This window comes from Cucurbita pepo, chromosome 17 (assembly GCF_057944985.1).
Source record: "Cucurbita pepo subsp. pepo isolate OVF chromosome 17, ASM5794498v1, whole genome shotgun sequence".
Classification (NCBI taxonomy): domain Eukaryota; kingdom Viridiplantae; phylum Streptophyta; class Magnoliopsida; order Cucurbitales; family Cucurbitaceae; genus Cucurbita; species Cucurbita pepo.
Genome location: NC_141814.1, coordinates 13,916,822 through 13,934,972, shown reverse-complemented (window position 1 = coordinate 13,934,972; position 18,151 = coordinate 13,916,822). Strand labels below are relative to the sequence as shown.

Below are 18,151 nucleotides of genomic sequence, written 5' to 3'. Positions count from 1 at the left end.
TTATTTTCATTAAATTTAACTTAATTTTAAATATAATTTTAATTTCGTCGGTCGGATATCAATACGAAATCTAACTCGTGAACTATGGGTTGATATGGAATAAAAATGAAAAAACATTACAATATATTCCAATTCATTAATATCTTTATACAAATAAATATATCAATTTTCATTTTATAAGGAATTCCACGTGTCCCATGCTATTTGGGTCGTAGCGTAAGCTAGTTATGCTTTCAGCTACTGGACTCTTGCCATCTAGGATGCAACACTCTACTGCTTCACACAACCCTGTTTTTATGATTTAGGTTGCTTCTATTTCGTTCGTTGCTACTAAAGGGTGACCTATTCGAGAATTTTCGGATCTAGACTTATTTTCAACTCCCGAAGCATTGTGAAATAAAATGATATAGTATTAATGTTGTTCGTCTCTCCCTGGGTGAATATTAGATATGAATTCAAATTGATGAAGGATTAAAGTAAGTTTGGATATACTTAATATGCTCTCGGCACGTTGTTGTTTAATATGAGAGCATTAAGGAAGGGGAGGGGGCTGTGTGTGGCAGCATGCATATGGGAGGAAGCTACGGGGGTGGCATGCACCAGCGCTGCTGGTTGGTGCTCAGCTCAGATGGCGGAAGGGAATATGCAATGCATACTCCCTTTTCTCAACTTCTAATTCATTTTTCCTAATTTCTATGACAACTAGATTTATTCATCCCTGTCTCGACTTCTTCATCGATTTTTAGTTACGCTATAGAAAAATTGATATTTTCAAGGAGTTCGTCGTTGTAGTTTGCTATAAAAATGAGTTTGTCATGTCGTGTTTTGTTAGAGATAATCAAATGCACAAAGAAAAAATAATCAAGGGAGTAGATCAGTACGGTCCATGGTTTAGACCGTCTAAGTCGAGCCCTCTTAACAAATGTCCAATCTAAACGGGCTAGGTCTAGTCAGAGGCATGCAATCTAGCCTAGACATAAGGGGTTCCTTCCTAACCCTCCGGTTCATCTCACAACCAAAGTACTATGAGAGATTCATCCATGGAAAGTCAACAATTTTCTAGCTAATCTTATTTAATAAATATATGGGAAATTACCAGACTACCCCTCTATCAATTTTGATTTCCATCCCTTCCTGTTATTTATTATTATTTTATTAAAACCTATGGCAAATCAAGCTTCTTAACCGTAACATTAAAATTGTAACATGTTTTACATTTTCTAAAGAAAAATGCATATGATTGATTAATATATATATATATATATATATATATATATATATATATATATATATATAGATATAATATGCATATGGTCTCAACTAAGGAGTTGGAAAAATATTTGTCTTAGACAAACATATCTCATAATTGTATCATTGTCAAAAACATATCTAAGATTTCTCTACAATTTTTCCTTCTTCCAAACATTGTGGGTTTTCAACTAATCATATGCTAAATTTTATGTTTGGTCCTTAAGTTTTTTAAATTTTATATATTTAGTCCCTCATAATCTCCAATTTTAATTCTTTTTTAAAAGTAAGTTTATGAATTTTCAATTTTATATTAATTAGAAAAAAAAAATCAAATATTGTAATGTAAGAAAGTTAAACTAAAGAATAATGCATTGGGGAATTCAAAACATGTCTCTCGGGAGACACCTAGATTGAAGTGACAAATTAAACCTTAATTTTAATTTAATTTATGTTTTATTTATTGAAATTATCAAACAATAATTGCACAAATGAAGGAAATGTGGTAGATGCAATGCCTCTCCTTCTAATCTGCCATCTTTATCACTATTTTTTTTCCCTTTTATTCTAAACAAAACCATTTTTTATTGTATTTATTTATTTATAAAAAAAAAAAACACGCAATATACATTTTCTTTTATATTTATAAATAAAAATAGAGAGATTATAAAATATATAGTACTCTAGTGTGGCGCATATAGAATGAGCCACGTATTATCAATTTGTTAAAGTTAAATAATAAAATAGAAGGGTTATGATTAGATTTTTGTAAAAGATGGGGGTTTTAGAAAGCAAATTTAGAAAATATTGGGGTTGTTTGAGAAATTAAAAAAAGTTAAGGGTGTGATGTGTAATTATAGGAGTGTATGAATGTGAATATAGTGGAATAATAAGTGTAAAATTGAAGATGAGGTCAGCCACATTGTAGCTTAGCTAGCACAATGATTTAAGATTTAAGTTTATTTATTAGTTTATATATTAATAATTGGTTTTTAATGTCTCTATATATATATTTTTTATTATATGGTTTTATGCATTATAAAGTATGGAATATGAAGTCCATGTTGTATGGCATGTGACAATGTGAGTTAATCAATATATAAAAGTATTATTAAACTTTTCAAAAATTTAAAGATATTTTAAAATCATTTTCTATAATTTAGTCCTATTAAATTTTACATTTTTCAATATTTTTTTTTACTCGATTAAAATTTTTATGCTCAATATATGACGAAAAGAAAAGAATATATAAAATTAAAATAAATAAATAAATAAATAAATCTTTCTTAGCAAAATAATAATGTTTTTGCAATAAATAATATTTATTTAATATAGTAGAACTTAGTAAAAGAGTTTTTTTTTTTTTTTCTTAAAATGATGATAATTTTACATATCTTGGTACCAATCATAGTTACAAAGATCATAGATCACAAAATATCTAAACACATGAAACAAAATATTCCCAACTTTAATTAATTAATTCCTCACTAATTTTAATTTACAACCAAAAAATTAAAAATTAATAAGAGTGAGTCACCCATGATGTGGATTTTCAAAATCTTCTTCAAGATTCATTTTATTTATTTTCCTTTATAATTATGTTAATTACATATATAATTCTGGTGGTGTATATTTGTGACACATACCCTTCTCTTATTACTTATTGTATTTTTATTTTAATTTATTAATTAAAAAAATTTAAATTTGAGTAATAATTAATTTTGTTGATTGTTGCAATGTTTGATCTCTTTGTGACATATAATGGAAGCATATATTTTTCTCAAATAATACAAAAAAGAACGGTTGTTTTAGAATATATGAAATTAAGGTAGCAATTAATTCTTCGATCTTAACCAATTAAACTATGTTCGGGTTATTTGTGAGAATTTTAAAAAATAAATTAAAATAAATTTATATCCCTAATTAAATTGAGGAATTCTTATCCACAAAGGGGTAGGTTGAGGGTTAGAGAGAGATTGGAGTAGAAATTAATATAATATTGAAATAAAAAGTGTTGGAAAATCTAATGGGCCCTTTTGTAATCATGAAATGAACCAAACCCCATAATTTTTGTTCTTATAATAATTAATGAATATTCCCTTTCCACCCATTGATTGAGCATTACCAAATAGCTTTCACTAATTAATCTTAAACTAAAACATAATTGGAACATAATTATCCTTATAACAATCAATTTCTCAAAACCAACAACAAAAATATATCTTCCTTTAATACCATTAATCTACTAAGCTATACCTAATTAGGGTGCTAATTATTTTGGTATGAAAGGGTATTTTGGTCCAAATAATTATGCATTTGGTATTAATTTTGAAAAAAAAACCCATCTGTCATATATTCCAAGCAAGATATGTAGGTGTCCGTCACATTCATGAACTTTATTTCAAAAAAAAATTTAAGATGCCCTCCAAAAATTAATAAATAAATAAATGTTTCATAAATTAAAATGATAATTAAATAATATTAGTTTTTAACATTTTAAAATATAATCATTTTAGTTTTTATTGGTTTATACATATCTAATACATGTCAATGAAAGTGTGTTAATGCACATCATCGATCCATTTAAAACAAAATATTAGTAAAAACTAAAATATTTGACAATCTTATTATTTATTTAAATGCACATAATTTTTGTTGGGGACGGTATAGAAAGTTAGAGGGGTTGATGATGAAAGTGAGGATAGCAAGAAGTTCGGAATGATGATAGGATACTAATTTATATTTAGGGTTTCTAAAAGAGAAAAAGAATCTACTTCGTATCATATATTATTAGTCTCCATAGCCACCTAACTCCTTTCTTTTACACTTTCATATCAAATCTTTCAGCATATGAATCTATTTCGTTGTCACCTTTTAGATTCGTACCAAGTTTTTTTCCATTTTAAAGTTTATATACAACCGAACCCTTGTGGCCACTTGGCACGCTCACAAAAAGATGTGATGGAACTTATGGTTTAGATCTCTAATATAACATTTTGAGATGTATCAGTGAAATTCTAGGAACACAGTCTATTTGAGCATAACTCATCTAATTATAATTATATAAACTCAACCAAAAGATTATAGATTAGAATATATGCTATAATAATAATAATAATATAAACTCGAGATAAACCAAATTGATATATCAAAGTGAAAAAAAAAAAGTATTAAAATATATATATAGAGAGGGGGAGAGAGGGAGAGAGTTAATGTTATGAGCATAGATATTGAAGTGTAACAGTTGGCAAGGTGGTGGTGTGAGCCATAAAACAAAACAGCCTTTCCACTCAGCAAATTCTAAATTTTCATTTTTTTTTTGAGGTACAAAGATGCTGACGTGTGGCCCCCTCACCCCATGCCTTCGACTTCCTCCCTCCACGTGGGATCCCTTCTCATTGTCCTAGTCAGCATCTTTTCTCTTCATCATTGCCATGGAATGTCTCTTCTAGGGGCTCACCTGATTCAACTTCCTTTGAAAACTCCATCTCTCCCTTTCATTGCTTCCTTACTCGACCCAATCCATTTATTGTCACCATAGACTTGATCTGACTTGACCCAACTCAACCAACTCGTCGACTCTCTCCCTTGATATGACCTGACCCAACTCAATCCGTCCCAAATCACTCACTCCCCTACTATCTAGTTGAAAATTTACATAAACGACGTTAAATAGTGTACGATGGGTTTATCAACAATAAATTCATAATGTATGTATGAGTGAGATGTTAATATTATATGGAGGAGAGGGAATAAGGAAATAAAATAATGGAGGGGTTAGGCAGAAGCTTATGATTTGAGTAATTGAGAATGACCCTTAAAAAAAGCTCATTGACTCCCACTTCCATATCACATGCATCTCTCTCTCTCTCTCTCTTCTTTGATGCCATCCACTTCTCCTTATTTAAGCCCCTCTACTCCTCCCTTCATTCTCATCCTCTCCAAAAATCAAAATTCTGCTCTCCTATTCTCAACCCCTTCAAACTTTTACTCACAATCTTCTCTAAACAATACAAACACAACCACAGTTTCAATCAAACAAAACACCTTTGAGCTTACCTTATTGGTGATGGAGAACTTGTTTCGTCTTGCTGATCACGATGAATTCTTCTCTCGTCGTTGCGTCTGGGTTAACGGTCCAGTGATCGTCGGAGCCGGGCCATCTGGGTTGGCCACAGCTGCTTGTCTTAGAGAACAAGGGGTGCCTTTTGTAGTCCTTGAACGAGCTGAATGCATAGCCTCGCTGTGGCAAAAGCGCACCTATGATAGGCTTAAGCTTCACCTTCCAAAGCAATTCTGCCAACTCCCAAAACTCCCATTCCCAGAAGACTTCCCTGAATACCCAACCAAGAGACAGTTCATTGAGTACCTTGAATCATACGCCAAGCATTTTGAGATCAACCCTCAATTTAATGAGTGTGTTCAATCAGCAAGGTACGATGAAACCAGCGGCCTGTGGCGTGTTAAGACCGTTTCAACTGCTGGTTTGACCCGTAACGAGATCGAGTACATTTGCCGGTGGCTCGTCGTTGCCACTGGCGAGAATGCTGAACGTGTAATGCCTGAAATTGAAGGATTGAACGAGTTTTGCGGCGGTGTGTCGCATGCTTGTGAATATAAGTCCGGGGAGAAGTTCACCGGAAAGAAAGTCTTGGTGGTTGGCTGTGGCAACTCGGGCATGGAAGTTTCTCTTGACTTGTGCAACCACAATGCCTCACCTTCAATGGTGGTCCGAAGCTCGGTAAGCATTAGAACCAACTAATATCATTGTTCTAACATGTTCAGCTCTATGCAATTTGAAGCTTGGATTTTGGCTCTAATGATGTTTGCTTGCTCTGTTTCCAACAGGTCCATGTCTTACCAAAAGAATTTCTTGGAAAATCAACATTCGAACTAGCAGTTATGATGATGAAATGGCTGCCCCTCTGGCTGGTTGACAAGCTCTTATTGATCCTGGCATGGCTGGTGCTCGGAAACATTGAAAAATACGGCCTCAAACGGCCATCAATGGGACCATTGGAGCTAAAAAACGAGACGGGAAAGACCCCTGTTCTTGACCTTGGAGCATTGGCGAAAATCAAATCCGGTGACATCAAAGTAATTCCTGGAATCAAACGGTTCACACGCAACCAAGTAGAGCTCGTCACTGGCGAAAAGCTGGATGTAGATTCAGTAGTTTTGGCTACTGGGTACCGCAGCAACGTCCCCTCTTGGCTTCAGGTGAGGCAAACATTCAATTTAAACTTTTTTTTTTCTCATAGGAATTTCATCATACACCTGGTGGGCAAACAAATTTTTATAAAAGGTTACCACTATTCTGAAACATGGCTAACCTTAAACTGGGCATTGAACAAACAGGAAGGCGAATTGTTCTCAAAAAACGGATTCCCAAAAGCAGCATCACCACATGGATGGAAGGGAAATGCGGGGCTTTACGCAGTTGGGTTCTCGAGAAGAGGACTATCAGGGGCTTCGTCGGACGCCATGAAAATAGCTCAAGATATCGGCAGCGTTTGGAAGGCGGAGACGAAGCAACAAAAGAAGAGAACCACCGCATGCCATAGACGCTGCATTTCCCAGTTCTGAAAATATCCGCCATTGATGATTTTATTTCTACACAGTGTATACATGTAAAAAAAAAAAAAAAACACATAGAAAAAAACAGAGAAACAGAGCCCGCTCCAAAGGCCCATTTTGACAAATTTGATTTGTTGGGCATTTTGTAAGACATGGAAGATGAGGCTCACTTCATTTGTTCATTGAATGTCAGTTAACATTGACAGTTCTCTCAATTGTTCTTTTCATCAACCAAAAAAAAGAAAGACATTTTTGTCTAATTGTGCCATTTAGACATGTCCCATTAATCTTAATTAATGAAATGATTCATAAAATTCAAATAATTATTGATTTTGATCCAAATAGAACCTAATTTCTCTATGTTGATAAGGAACCAATGAAGAGGAATAATCTAATAGGGTTTGACCCCAAAACTTAGTGAAATAATGCATGATCATTAGCCTTTGTTGGCATTGGGTTTGCACATGGAAGCTCCAATTATCACACTTTAATTTCAATTAATTAAATTTGAACTCTTTTTTTAATTTAAAAGAGCCATTTTTTGGCTAATTTTTTTAAAACAGTTCATGACAACCACCTTTACAAACTTTTCCTTTCATTATTAGCTTCATGTTTTGTAATTTGGAAGCTTTTAACTTTGGCCTATTTGCTTTATTAAATTTTAAAAAACTTTTATAGTGATCACATATATGCAGTTCTGATCTGATCATATTTTAGAAGTTAAATTGTTACGTTAAATTAACATTTTTATGTGTAAAATTCAATATCCTACATTATTTGATGTTCTTAATGTTGTTCATATTTGTGGTTGCTTGATACATAAAATTAAGCTAAAAATTAAAATACTTGTGGATAATTGGAAATAAATTTATGCAAGGATTAATAATTTAGATAAAATTCTTGAATTAAATAGGATTAATAAATTTGTAAATAAATAAAATATTTGTATGCGTAAATAAAATAAATAATTATCCACTCCCCTCATTTTTAAGGCCCAACCACAATATTTGGAAGTTATGGGCCCATAAGGGTCCAAACATGGAATGAAGAGAACCTTGAAGGTGAATCCTTTCAATGGGCCATGGCCCATTAAGGGCCCATTACGGAGTCTAATTCTTCTGGGAGTTTTTATAGCCGAAGAGATTATAAAAAAAAAAGGACCTTTAAATACATCACATTCTATAAAAATATTTCAAGTCGGTGCAGAAAGGGAGCAAAAAAAAATTCTTCTACCCGTACGTAATTCCCTTCTTCTTTTTCACTATCCCGGGTTCTGGCCGAATCTCCGTGCCACTTTACCGGCGATGTTTCCGGCCACTCTCCCGGCTCTGACCTGACTACTTTTCAACCTTTCAGTCGCACTCTCTGTGGAATGCTTCTGTAAGTGTCAGAATGTTTGTTGGTTCTTTATCCCGCCGCTACTGTGTAGTTCTTCTGCATTTTTCTGTTCCTCTTTTGATCTCTCGTTTTCCGAATCTCTTCTGCTTCTCTGCTGTTTTCGAATCTCATTCTCTTTCTGTCTCATGTAATTGCAGCTTTTCCTTTTTTTTTTCTTTTTTTTTTTTCCTTTCCTTGCTAAATTTTGAAACTAGATTATCCATTTCTATCTTTATACTTGTTCCTTTTTAGTTTCCGGAGTAAATTGTGGTTCCGAATCTACTTAATGCTAATTGCAAGTCAGCTTTGGTGTTTAATCTTGGGATTAGCGGTTACTGATTGCAGGGTTTTGGGTCTTTCTTCTGCTAATGGTACTCATTCTGCTGTTTTGCTGTTTCTTTTAGGGGAAATTCTTGATTCCGGAGCTTTTTATAATCCGATTTTAAACATCCAGTTGAATTTGTGGCTCTTTGAGACCTCGATCAGTGAGCTCCCCCACAGAACTCAGCAACGTTTAATTAAGTATGTAATTCGATTTTTTTTTTTTTTTTTTTGGGGCTTATCTTGCTGTGACGTAAGAACTGATGTGATGCTTCGTGTGATCATGCAGAACTTTCCGTCTGCATTGCTTATTCCTTCTTTCTGTGTCGATTGGATGAATGGCTTCTTTCTCTCTTTGAATATTCTCCTCTCTCCCGCCCTTTCTCGCTTCTTCTCTCTGTGTGTTCATATCTATGGTCATTGGCTTCTTCCTTCTTGAAACTTGGGATATTACATTTCAAATTTGCCCCCCCCCCCCCCCCCCTCTCTCGCTCTCAAGGCTGAAGCCTGCAACTAGAAACTTTAAGGTGCGAAACTACCCCCTGAACTTTTTCCCGTTTGTTTTTTTCTTTATTGTGAAATTCTGGAACATACGCTCTGTTCTTCTTGAAGAAAGTAGTTAATTTATGTCTTGTTTATTTACTTTAGATCCTATTTTCAGTGCTTAAATGAAGGAAGTTCGAAGAAGAAAAGCCCGTAATAAAATGGAAAAACCTTTCCCTGGATGCTTGGGAAGAATGGTAAACCTGTTTGACTTGAGTGCAGGCGTTAGTAGCAACAAGCTTCTGACGGATAAGCCGCATCGTGATGGTGACTTCCCTTTTCTTTTCTGTCAGTTATTGTGTTTATTAATAAAACAATAATTGTTGATATTGACATGCTTCTTTGCAGGTTCTGTACTCCCAAGAAGTCACTCAGATGCAGCAATTATGTCGAGTTCTTCACTTGACAGTCACATAGAGGATGGACTGGTAAATTGTTTGCAGGCTTTGTTAACAGTGATGTGTATTGTATAAAGCATGAAAAATCGTTGCACTGCATGTCCATTTTCTACACGATGTTTGGATTTTTGTTTTCCTTTTTTAGTTGTGTAAAAAGTTTGTTTTATTACTGCATTGCAGGGTCACTCAATTGGGAAGGCAAATCAAACGCCCATGAAGATGCTCATAGACCAGGAAATGTCAAAAGAGGCTGAGTCTAAGATTTCTCCCCCAAATGTTGTTGCGAAGTTGATGGGGCTAGATACTTTGCCAGAGCAGCTTGGTTCAGCTGCTTATAAAACACCTTCAAGAGGTTCCCCATGTATAGTTAAAGAATCTAGGTTGCCACTAGAACGTATAGAACAAGTTGATGACTGTTTGGAGAAGGGCGCCCTATGTGAAATTCATCAAAGCTCCGTAGACGTTTATGAAATATGGCAGCAAAGTTTGAAAACAAATTATGATAGAAAAAAGTTGCATTATGGAAATTTTGACAAAAATATTGATGAAAAAAAGATTGCCCTTGTTCGTCAAAAATTCACTGAAGCAAAACGTATGGCTACAGATGAGAAACTTAGGCAATCTAAAGAATTCCAAGATGCCTTAGAAGTTCTCAGCTCCAATAAGGAATCGTTTGTCAAATTATTGCAAGAACCAAATTCCTTGTTTTCTCAGCGTAGTTTTCAACTTTGTTCACTTCCTACATCTCCTGAGAAGACGTGTATCACTATCCTTAGGCCCTCAAATTTAGTTAGCACTGAAAAAAATTTTGAGACGGGAAAAAGATGTGAGAATCAGATGAGAAAACCGACTCAGGTCTGCCATTCCACTGCTCGTGACAAGCCCAGTAATGTGCCTACTTTTTCAAACCAGAGAGTTGATGAATATGTTCAACCCACACGAATAGTGGTATTGAAGCCTAACATTGGTAAGAATCATGGTGTTAAACCTGTGGTAACTCAACAAGCTAGTTCATCACCTGATAAAACCTCTGGAAATTTTGATGAGGAAGCTGAGGGTGTCGAGGTGCCAGAATTAGGGGAAACTGCAACGGAGATTTCTGAACAGTTGAGTGAAGGTCAAATGGGACATCAAAGGGATGAAACTTTGATTTCTTCCGTCTTTTCTAATGGTTATACTGGTGATGAGAGTTCATTTTACAAGTCAGAGAATGAGTATGCAGGGAGGGATCTCAGTGACTTAGAATTAATGTCACCGTCTTCCAGGCATTCTTGGGATTATGTTAACAAATTTGATAGCCCTAATTCTATTTCTTCCTTCAGCCGTGTTTCATGTTCTCCGGAGTCATTGGTTTGCCGTGAAGCCAAGAAGCGTCTCTCTGAAAGATGGTCAACGATCACATCAAATGCCAATTCTCATGAACCGAGGCATGTAAGGAGAAGCTCTAGTACATTGGGTGAGATGCTCTCTTTGTCAGATCCAAAAAAGTCCCTCGAATCTATTGATCAGATAACCAATGAGGAAGAAAAGCGGAGGGAGTTCGCATCCTGCTTAAGTACTGTCTTCAGTAAGGAAGAGATTGAAAACTCTCCTAGAAGTCTCCAGAGGTCAAAGTCTGCACCAGTATCTCCTTTGATGTCACGCGGCAGACTAGGTTTTGAAGCTCCAAAGTCTGCTACGACAGATGTTATCCCAGAGAAAACTTGTCCGACAAAGGTTAAATCATCATTTAAAGGAAAAATTTCTAGTTTATTCTTCTCCAGGAATAAGAAACTGAACAAAGAAAAACAAAATTCATTATGTAAATTGGAATTGGATACATCTATTGTGGGAACACTTGGAGCCTCTCCACCTCCTGACAGGGTTGGTGATAATGCATCTTGTGTCAACAATACTCAACTTGAAGAATGCTCATTCTCTGCACTGAGTGGATCATCAGAGACGTCTCCGGATTTAACCAACACATTGGGCGTGGTCTCACTTGAGGTAATTTATCTTCTTATAGACGATTTGGCTCCATTCAGTAATTACTTCCTCAGAAGTATCATTTTAGGCAAGGTTGTCATATTCATCTGTTCTTTTCATGAACATTAAGATTTCCCACACTCTTTTGTGTTTTCTGATTTTTCTTCCTGAGGTTGTCTACCTACTTAGTTACCATGTGCCAGGGCATTATTCTAACCGTTGAGAATGGTTGGTTAACGTTTGTTATAGGCTTTGGTTATGAGTTCAGAGCCACTTAAGCATCCCTCTTATGATCTGGGACTTGATGAATGTTGAATAAATATTTGTAATAAGAACAGAGATTGAAGTGGTATTCTGTTATGCTTTGTTGTGGAGAAAAACATGGTGACTGGATTTCTGATTGTAAATGTTCTATATGGAGTTGAGAATTTCAAAGTTTTCAAATTGAAAATCCAATAATTAATGGCATCTAATTGTTCCAGCCTCTGGTAGGCCGTTGGTCTTTGTTACTCTCAGTAATGTTGAAGCATTAAGTAGCCTAGGTCTTCATGCGTGGTGAATAGAAGCTTAATGCATTATTGCTGGCTGTTTCTTCCAGTAATTTGTGAAGTATTCTCTCTTTTTTTGAATAACTTGCTGAAGAACTAAATTTAAATTTTGCAGGCTGGGTTGCCTTTTGCAAGAAATTTGATGCCAGGAAATGCCAGTGAGAACCTGGACAATCCGTGTCCATGCTCTGTTTTTGAACCACTATTTGATGAGGATGACTTCGAGATGTGCTCGTCTTCTGGCCATATGAAGCCAGACATCAGAGGTACTCATACTCTCTCTAGCTAATCCATCGATGTATCAGACTGAGCTATACTGAATTTAGTTTCGAATTTTGATCTCAGAATGATTAATTAGTGTCAAAAGTGTCCTTGAAATATGGGTCAATTTTACTTTGTAGCAGTAGCACAAAATTTGTGTAATTTGATTGATGGTGGAACTTTTGCAGAAAAAAGAAAACTATAATTCAAGGACACTATATAATATAGCCTTAAGTTTGTCGTTTGACCTATCTTTAATACACTGTCTAGAGTATGCTATTTCTTGACTTGCCTATTTTTCCAGGAATTCAAGTGCCTACGAAGTCCAACTTAATTGACAAATCGCCTCCCATAGAGTCCAATCTTTAATACACTGTCTAGAGTATGCTATTTCTTGACTTGCCTATTTTTCCAGGAATTCAAGTGCCTACGAAGTCCAACTTAATTGACAAATCGCCTCCCATAGAGTCCATTTTTCGGACTTCGACATGGGAAAATAAATATTCAGAAAACACAGATCCATATTTGGTTAAACCCTCATTAGCATGTGAAGATACAGAAAATGAGGAACAAAAGTGGCTCGGCCTTTTCAAAACTCTGCTCTCAGCCAATGGCCTCGATGACAGTGTGCAGTGCAACTCATTTTTCTCAAGATGGCATTCTCTCGATTATCCATTGGATCCATCACTAAGAGACAGGTTTGCCAACCTAGGTGCTAAAGAGCCAGAACAGGAGGCGAAACAAAGGCAATCCAGTTCAAATTGGAAGCTCATATTTGACAGTGTCAATGCCATCCTGGTCGATATTGCAGGATTTCGGTCAGATAGGAGCACAATGGCAATGTCATACAACTGGGTAAATGCTGATGCTCCCTCACAAGCTTTGGTGGACAGTGTGTGGGACAGATTGAAGGATTGGCTATCGTGCGAAACACAATGTGTTGGTTTTGAGATTGGGGACATTAACAGCCTGGTGGTAGAGAGGGTGGTTCGGAAGGAGGTTGTGGGGAAGAGCTGGATTCAGCAATTACAAGAGGAAATGGATGATTTAGGGAAGGAAATAGAAGGGAAATTGCTGGAAGAACTTGTGGAAGAGGCGCTGCTTAATTTGACAGGTTTCTGCCCATGACCAACCTTTCTCTTTTGTTCTCATTATAATATATTATAGTTTTTCATATACAGCCCCAAATAATCTCTGCCATTTTTATTATGTGCATTCTACCATCCCTACACCTACTCCCTTTTTGCTGTACATTTTTCTGTCGAAACTGCATATTCCTCTGCTTTTTTCCCTTCTCTCTTTCATAGACATAAAATAACTACCGACAATAGAATCATTTTCACTCAGTTTTCCTACTGTTTGTTCTTCTTATTCCTCGTTTCTCTGCCTATTTTTTCTCTCTCTACTCTTTGAGTTCAACATTAAATAGTTAGCATTAATTATTAATTCTTTCATTCTCATTCTTAAGTTAACATTTGTCTTTAACTTATGCTTGGCTTTTATTTTGGTCTCGATAGTTTTTGGAAGAACTATAGTTTTGAAAGTTCTAAAGCATCTACCAACTATATATATTTTTATCCTAGGTCCCCTACTTAGCATTTAATATCCTATTCGCAACCAAATACAATAGGGTCAACTGGTTGTCTTGTGAGATTAATCAATATGTGAACAATTTGGCCACACTCAAGGATGTATATATATCTATATTAGACTTGGTAAGGGCATCCCAGGGATGCAAACATAAGTTTCACATTACCAAGGAAGAAAAAGCATGTGTGGTAGTGACATTTTGGAGGTTCTAAATTAGAACTGAGCACATGCTAGTAGTTGGGAGTTGGGATATGAGCTTTGGTGTTGTCAAATGGCAGGCAAATCCATATGCAACACAAGGGGTCATATGGATACGAAATCACAGATAAAAATATGAAGTTTGGAAGTTGGAATGAAAATGGTTGCAAAGCAACGTGGAAGGCAAGGTGACCCCATTTCATTAATTCATTAGGTAACAACATCTGTAGCTTCACACATGTGCTGTCTCCATTCTACTTTAATTCCTACTGGCTCTTCTGTCCCATCCAACTATACTCAATACACTAATCTATATATGTACTCTTTTAATAACTCTTGAGTACCATGTCAAAAACTTGCTTTATAATTGTACAAATCTAGCGTAGGAATGACCGTTTAAAGTTTATAGGCGGTAAAATGATATTAAAAGTGTCAAACCCGAGTACATATTTGGCATGATTGAGGTTTGATGTTATAGTGTACAAGTCTTATGTTGTGCTGTGCTTAATATGTGGGGTAATTTTGATCCTATAAACTTGTTCAATGTTCAGAAGAAAATGAGGAAGAACGGAAATATTGCTGCTACATTGAAACCAGTCACCTGTACCATGTCCAGCAGAGGACGAATTGAGATGTTGCTGCTACTCTGGAACCAATCACAAAGAGCCAGCATGACTACCTCTGGATAAATCAGGTTTGTATTGATACCGTAGAAATAATAGTATAAAGTTTGTGGAGGGTAAAATAGTATAGATAGCTAACTTGAATAGTTCAACATGGTTCAACTAATATAGGTTTAATATTCAAATTCTATATCTCGTTGTTGGGATTATAATATAAAACACTTGGAAATTGTGATATAATACTTCAAAGAAGTAAAAAGAATGAATGTGATAAATAATAGATTCTGAGTTTTTTTTTTGGAACAATTTGATTTTCTTTTTTTCCTTTCTTTTGTAACAAAAAGTTCTGTTCTTCCACATGAATGTTGCGAATAAGTGATAGAAGGTTAATTAAGCATGCATAATAGTCTGTACCATTCAACTTATGTTATGTAATCTTGGATACCATCGAAATCATCCTGAACAACTGCTTTCTTTTCTTTTTTCTGTTTGTCTGCTCAATACTTTATAAGGTTGGACGGCTAGTTGTTCTAGGAGATTAGTCGAAATGTACTGAAGTTAGTCTAGAAACTCACGGGTATAAAGAAAAAGGTTGTATAATCTCATAGTAGATTGCATTTTTTGGTAGTTATGAAGTTTTTGAGTGTGCATAATTTTATTTTTATGGTTCTTTTTTTTGTTTTGATCTTTAAGGTAAGTTGCAAGTTGTAACCAGGGACGACCTCCATAACCTTTTTAGACTTTGCAATCCCTAGAATCGTGTTTTTTCTATTTTCAAATTTCATATTATCTTATTAATGATTGGTTTGGAGTTGTATCAATTATTGGTTCGGAGTTGGATGAATTATAAGGCACTGACCCCCAAACTCTTATGAGGGGTAGCAATAATGGGCCAAAGTTTTTAGGATTGGATATGGTGTACTGATTGAAGTTTTTTTCGGTAGGGCAAGGAAGAAAGGCTGCTGCTACCCATCAATGTCCATACTAAAAGTTCATCTTTATCTTCTGGTCATGAAAAGAAAAAGGTGATAAATGGCTCCCAACCTGCAACTAGTAAGTGAACATGGGATGCTTCTTTTTAATATATATATATATATATATATATATATATATATATATATATATATATATATATGTATATATATATATATATATACACACACATCTCCATTAACCTAATTCAAAATCGTCGAAGTGATAGTGTAACGACTTATGTTTAGGATTTAATCTTATACGAAATTGTCGAAGTGACAATGTAACAATTCATACCTAATATTTTTCAAGTGAGCTCTACATACAAAAATTGAATTGAGAGATATAACTTATTGAAGTATTGTTATATTTACCGATCATTTTTACAAACGTAATGTGATCACACCAAAACATGTATAGACCCGTCGGTAGAAAGGATTTAAGGGAGAGTTCAATGAATTAGAAAATCCCAAATTAAAAAAAAATTTGTATTTGGTCACAAATCATAATTGTCTTATCCCAATTTGGACCTTCATAATTCCAACAACAAGATGCCATTCTTATTGTCCTATTCAAATATTATTTTCCTTTCTTTTTTCTTTTAGAGTTGTTGGAAAGTCTCTAATAGTTCTAATAATTCCTCTCCACCTAATTGTAATTGTGTTGAGAATCATGACCTCCAAATTAACTCTTCCATCAAGAATTAACTCTATCCACTCAAGTTCAAATCACATGTCCGGAAGTTTTAGATACTTCGTACGCACTTTTATTTAACATCAGAGGATGCTCGACATAACTTTTTCTAATATTTGTTATATAATGAATTTTTTTTAGATGTAGATGTATTCTAAAGTAGCACGAACTAGAAAGAGTCTTGACGTAGAAGGGGATATACGAGTACACGAAGGGAAGGGAGTTGAGACGGAGACGAATCCAAGCCCGGAATGAAAACTGACTCGAAGTACGAAAAGGTGCGAAGGAGCTCAGCGTTTTTAAAGATTGATGAAGATATAATTGAATCAACTAAACTGCTTTCTTGTTTTAAACTTTATGAATCAAATCGTCGAGCAACTATGAGTTAAGGTTAAACAAACTAATTTCTATCGGTCCATTGTTTTCAATTTGCAAACATTTTTCCCAAATGAGAGGAAGAAAAAAGCAAGAAAATGTGAAAGATGTAGGGATCTTTTTTGTTTTTTGTTTTTTGTTTTTAGATCAACAACATTTGGAGTAGATTTGGACAAAACCTACTGAAAACTATGGTTGAATGGGTAAATTGGATTTTTTTTTTTCTTTTGCTACAATCATCACTTCCTAAATGACAATTCAACCAACCCTTTTCATTTGGTGCAACTTATCTTCAACTCCAACTAATCTTAATTCATGTTTTTGTTTGAGATTATCAATACGAAAGCCAAAGAGTTGGTTGCCTGTTCTTTTTAATATCCTTTTAAATACCAAGTTTGGTAGAGTGCTAATTTTCTTTTGGACTACTTGTTCGAGAGTTCAATATTATAATCAAAATTATGCATCATTTAACGAGAATATTAAAAGAGACTATGAAGATCCATAACAACTTATGTTCTAACTAGGATGAGTACAATATATGAAAGTAGGACAGGTAATACGTACTTCGATCCTTTGATCTTGTTACTTTTAAAACGAATGACTTAGGGTTTATTGGTTGGACTTTTCCTCCTCCGGTTGTACTATTCATTTAATTGAATTTTTGGAAAATAATCGAAAAAGTTCGGTCTAGGGTTTTGACCCTCCTCCGGTTGTACTAATCTGGGGTCAATGAGTCGACCTTTATCTAACTTTCTTCTTTCTATTTGTCATGTATTCATTTAGGATTGGTTGATCTGCAAACTTCTTTTAGTAGCTTGGCATTGGAAATACAACATTTTTTGAAAGCCTTGCAGCGTTATGGTTCTCGATAACCAACTGGATCACTATGGCTACCTTTGTTCCTATCAATTCTCACAACTATTTGATGTTTTTGTTTCTAAAATCATTTTTACGTCACACGACGATGTCGTGCAAAAATTTACAACCTAAATCAAGTTAGTTCGAAATTTAAAGGTATAACTGGACTTTATACCCTCAAATTTCATTAATTAAATTTATATGTGAATATTTAACTGTAAAATTGTGATGAATGGGCTCAAAGAATCCTAGAAATATAATTTTAATAATTTTTTTTCCATTAAAAATTTTGTACTGCATGACGTGGTATTTATAAACAATATGATTTAGTAATAATATGTAATTAAAAAATTTCAAACCTTACATATTATTATAATCCAGCAATTAACAATATGCTTTAGGGATAAAATAAAATATTATTTAGATTAAATTATTCATAAGAAACACATTATTTTAATACGACAGTAGTCTCGTACACCACAATGCCAAGCTGTACATCTAACAAAATAAAAAAATAAATAAAAAAAGTGAAAGCTTCAACTAATTAATTTTTAATCTAATAATTTAAACTAATTTAATTATAAGAGACAATTTTGTCCATGCG

At 34.5% G+C, this 18,151-nt stretch overlaps 2 protein-coding genes and 1 long non-coding RNA gene across 11 annotated transcripts; 2 read left to right on the top strand and 1 right to left on the bottom strand.

The window, feature by feature from the left end:
• Nucleotides 1-4,531: 4,531 nt before the first annotated feature.
• On the bottom strand, nucleotides 4,532-5,439 carry LOC111778340 (uncharacterized). Its single transcript, XR_002812530.2, has 2 exons — nucleotides 5,308-5,439; nucleotides 4,532-4,890 (listed from the first exon to the last, which is right to left on the bottom strand). It is a non-coding gene; the product is annotated as an uncharacterized LOC111778340 (long non-coding RNA).
• LOC111778339 (putative indole-3-pyruvate monooxygenase YUCCA8) lies at nucleotides 5,318-7,044 on the top strand. Its single transcript, XM_087119055.1, has 3 exons — nucleotides 5,318-5,989; nucleotides 6,097-6,468; nucleotides 6,607-7,044. Exons 1-3 carry the CDS (start codon nucleotides 5,318-5,320, stop codon nucleotides 6,832-6,834), a joined length of 1,272 nt encoding a protein of 423 aa, XP_086975181.1. The 3' UTR covers nucleotides 6,835-7,044.
• A 966-nt stretch (nucleotides 7,045-8,010) lies between these two features.
• LOC111778914 (uncharacterized) lies at nucleotides 8,011-16,974 on the top strand. Of its 9 annotated transcripts, none has more exons than XR_015413310.1 (11): nucleotides 8,011-8,205; nucleotides 8,607-8,724; nucleotides 8,813-9,050; nucleotides 9,185-9,333; nucleotides 9,415-9,494; nucleotides 9,645-11,450; nucleotides 12,093-12,243; nucleotides 12,654-13,352; nucleotides 14,578-14,720; nucleotides 15,594-15,674; nucleotides 16,462-16,974. XR_015413310.1 is itself a non-coding variant. In XM_087119052.1 (9 exons), the coding sequence occupies exons 4-9, from the start codon at nucleotides 9,192-9,194 to the stop codon at nucleotides 14,655-14,657; spliced, it is 2,958 nt and encodes a 985-aa protein (XP_086975178.1). In that variant the 5' UTR covers nucleotides 8,011-8,205; nucleotides 8,607-8,724; nucleotides 8,813-9,050; nucleotides 9,185-9,191; the 3' UTR covers nucleotides 14,658-14,721. The 9 variants fall into 9 exon arrangements, 3 of the variants coding, with proteins under 3 accessions (XP_086975178.1, XP_086975179.1, XP_086975180.1); XR_015413308.1 differs by having other exon boundaries at nucleotides 16,456-16,974; XR_015413307.1 differs by having other exon boundaries at nucleotides 15,594-15,702; nucleotides 16,456-16,974.
• The last annotated feature ends 1,177 nt before the right edge of the window (nucleotides 16,975-18,151 follow it).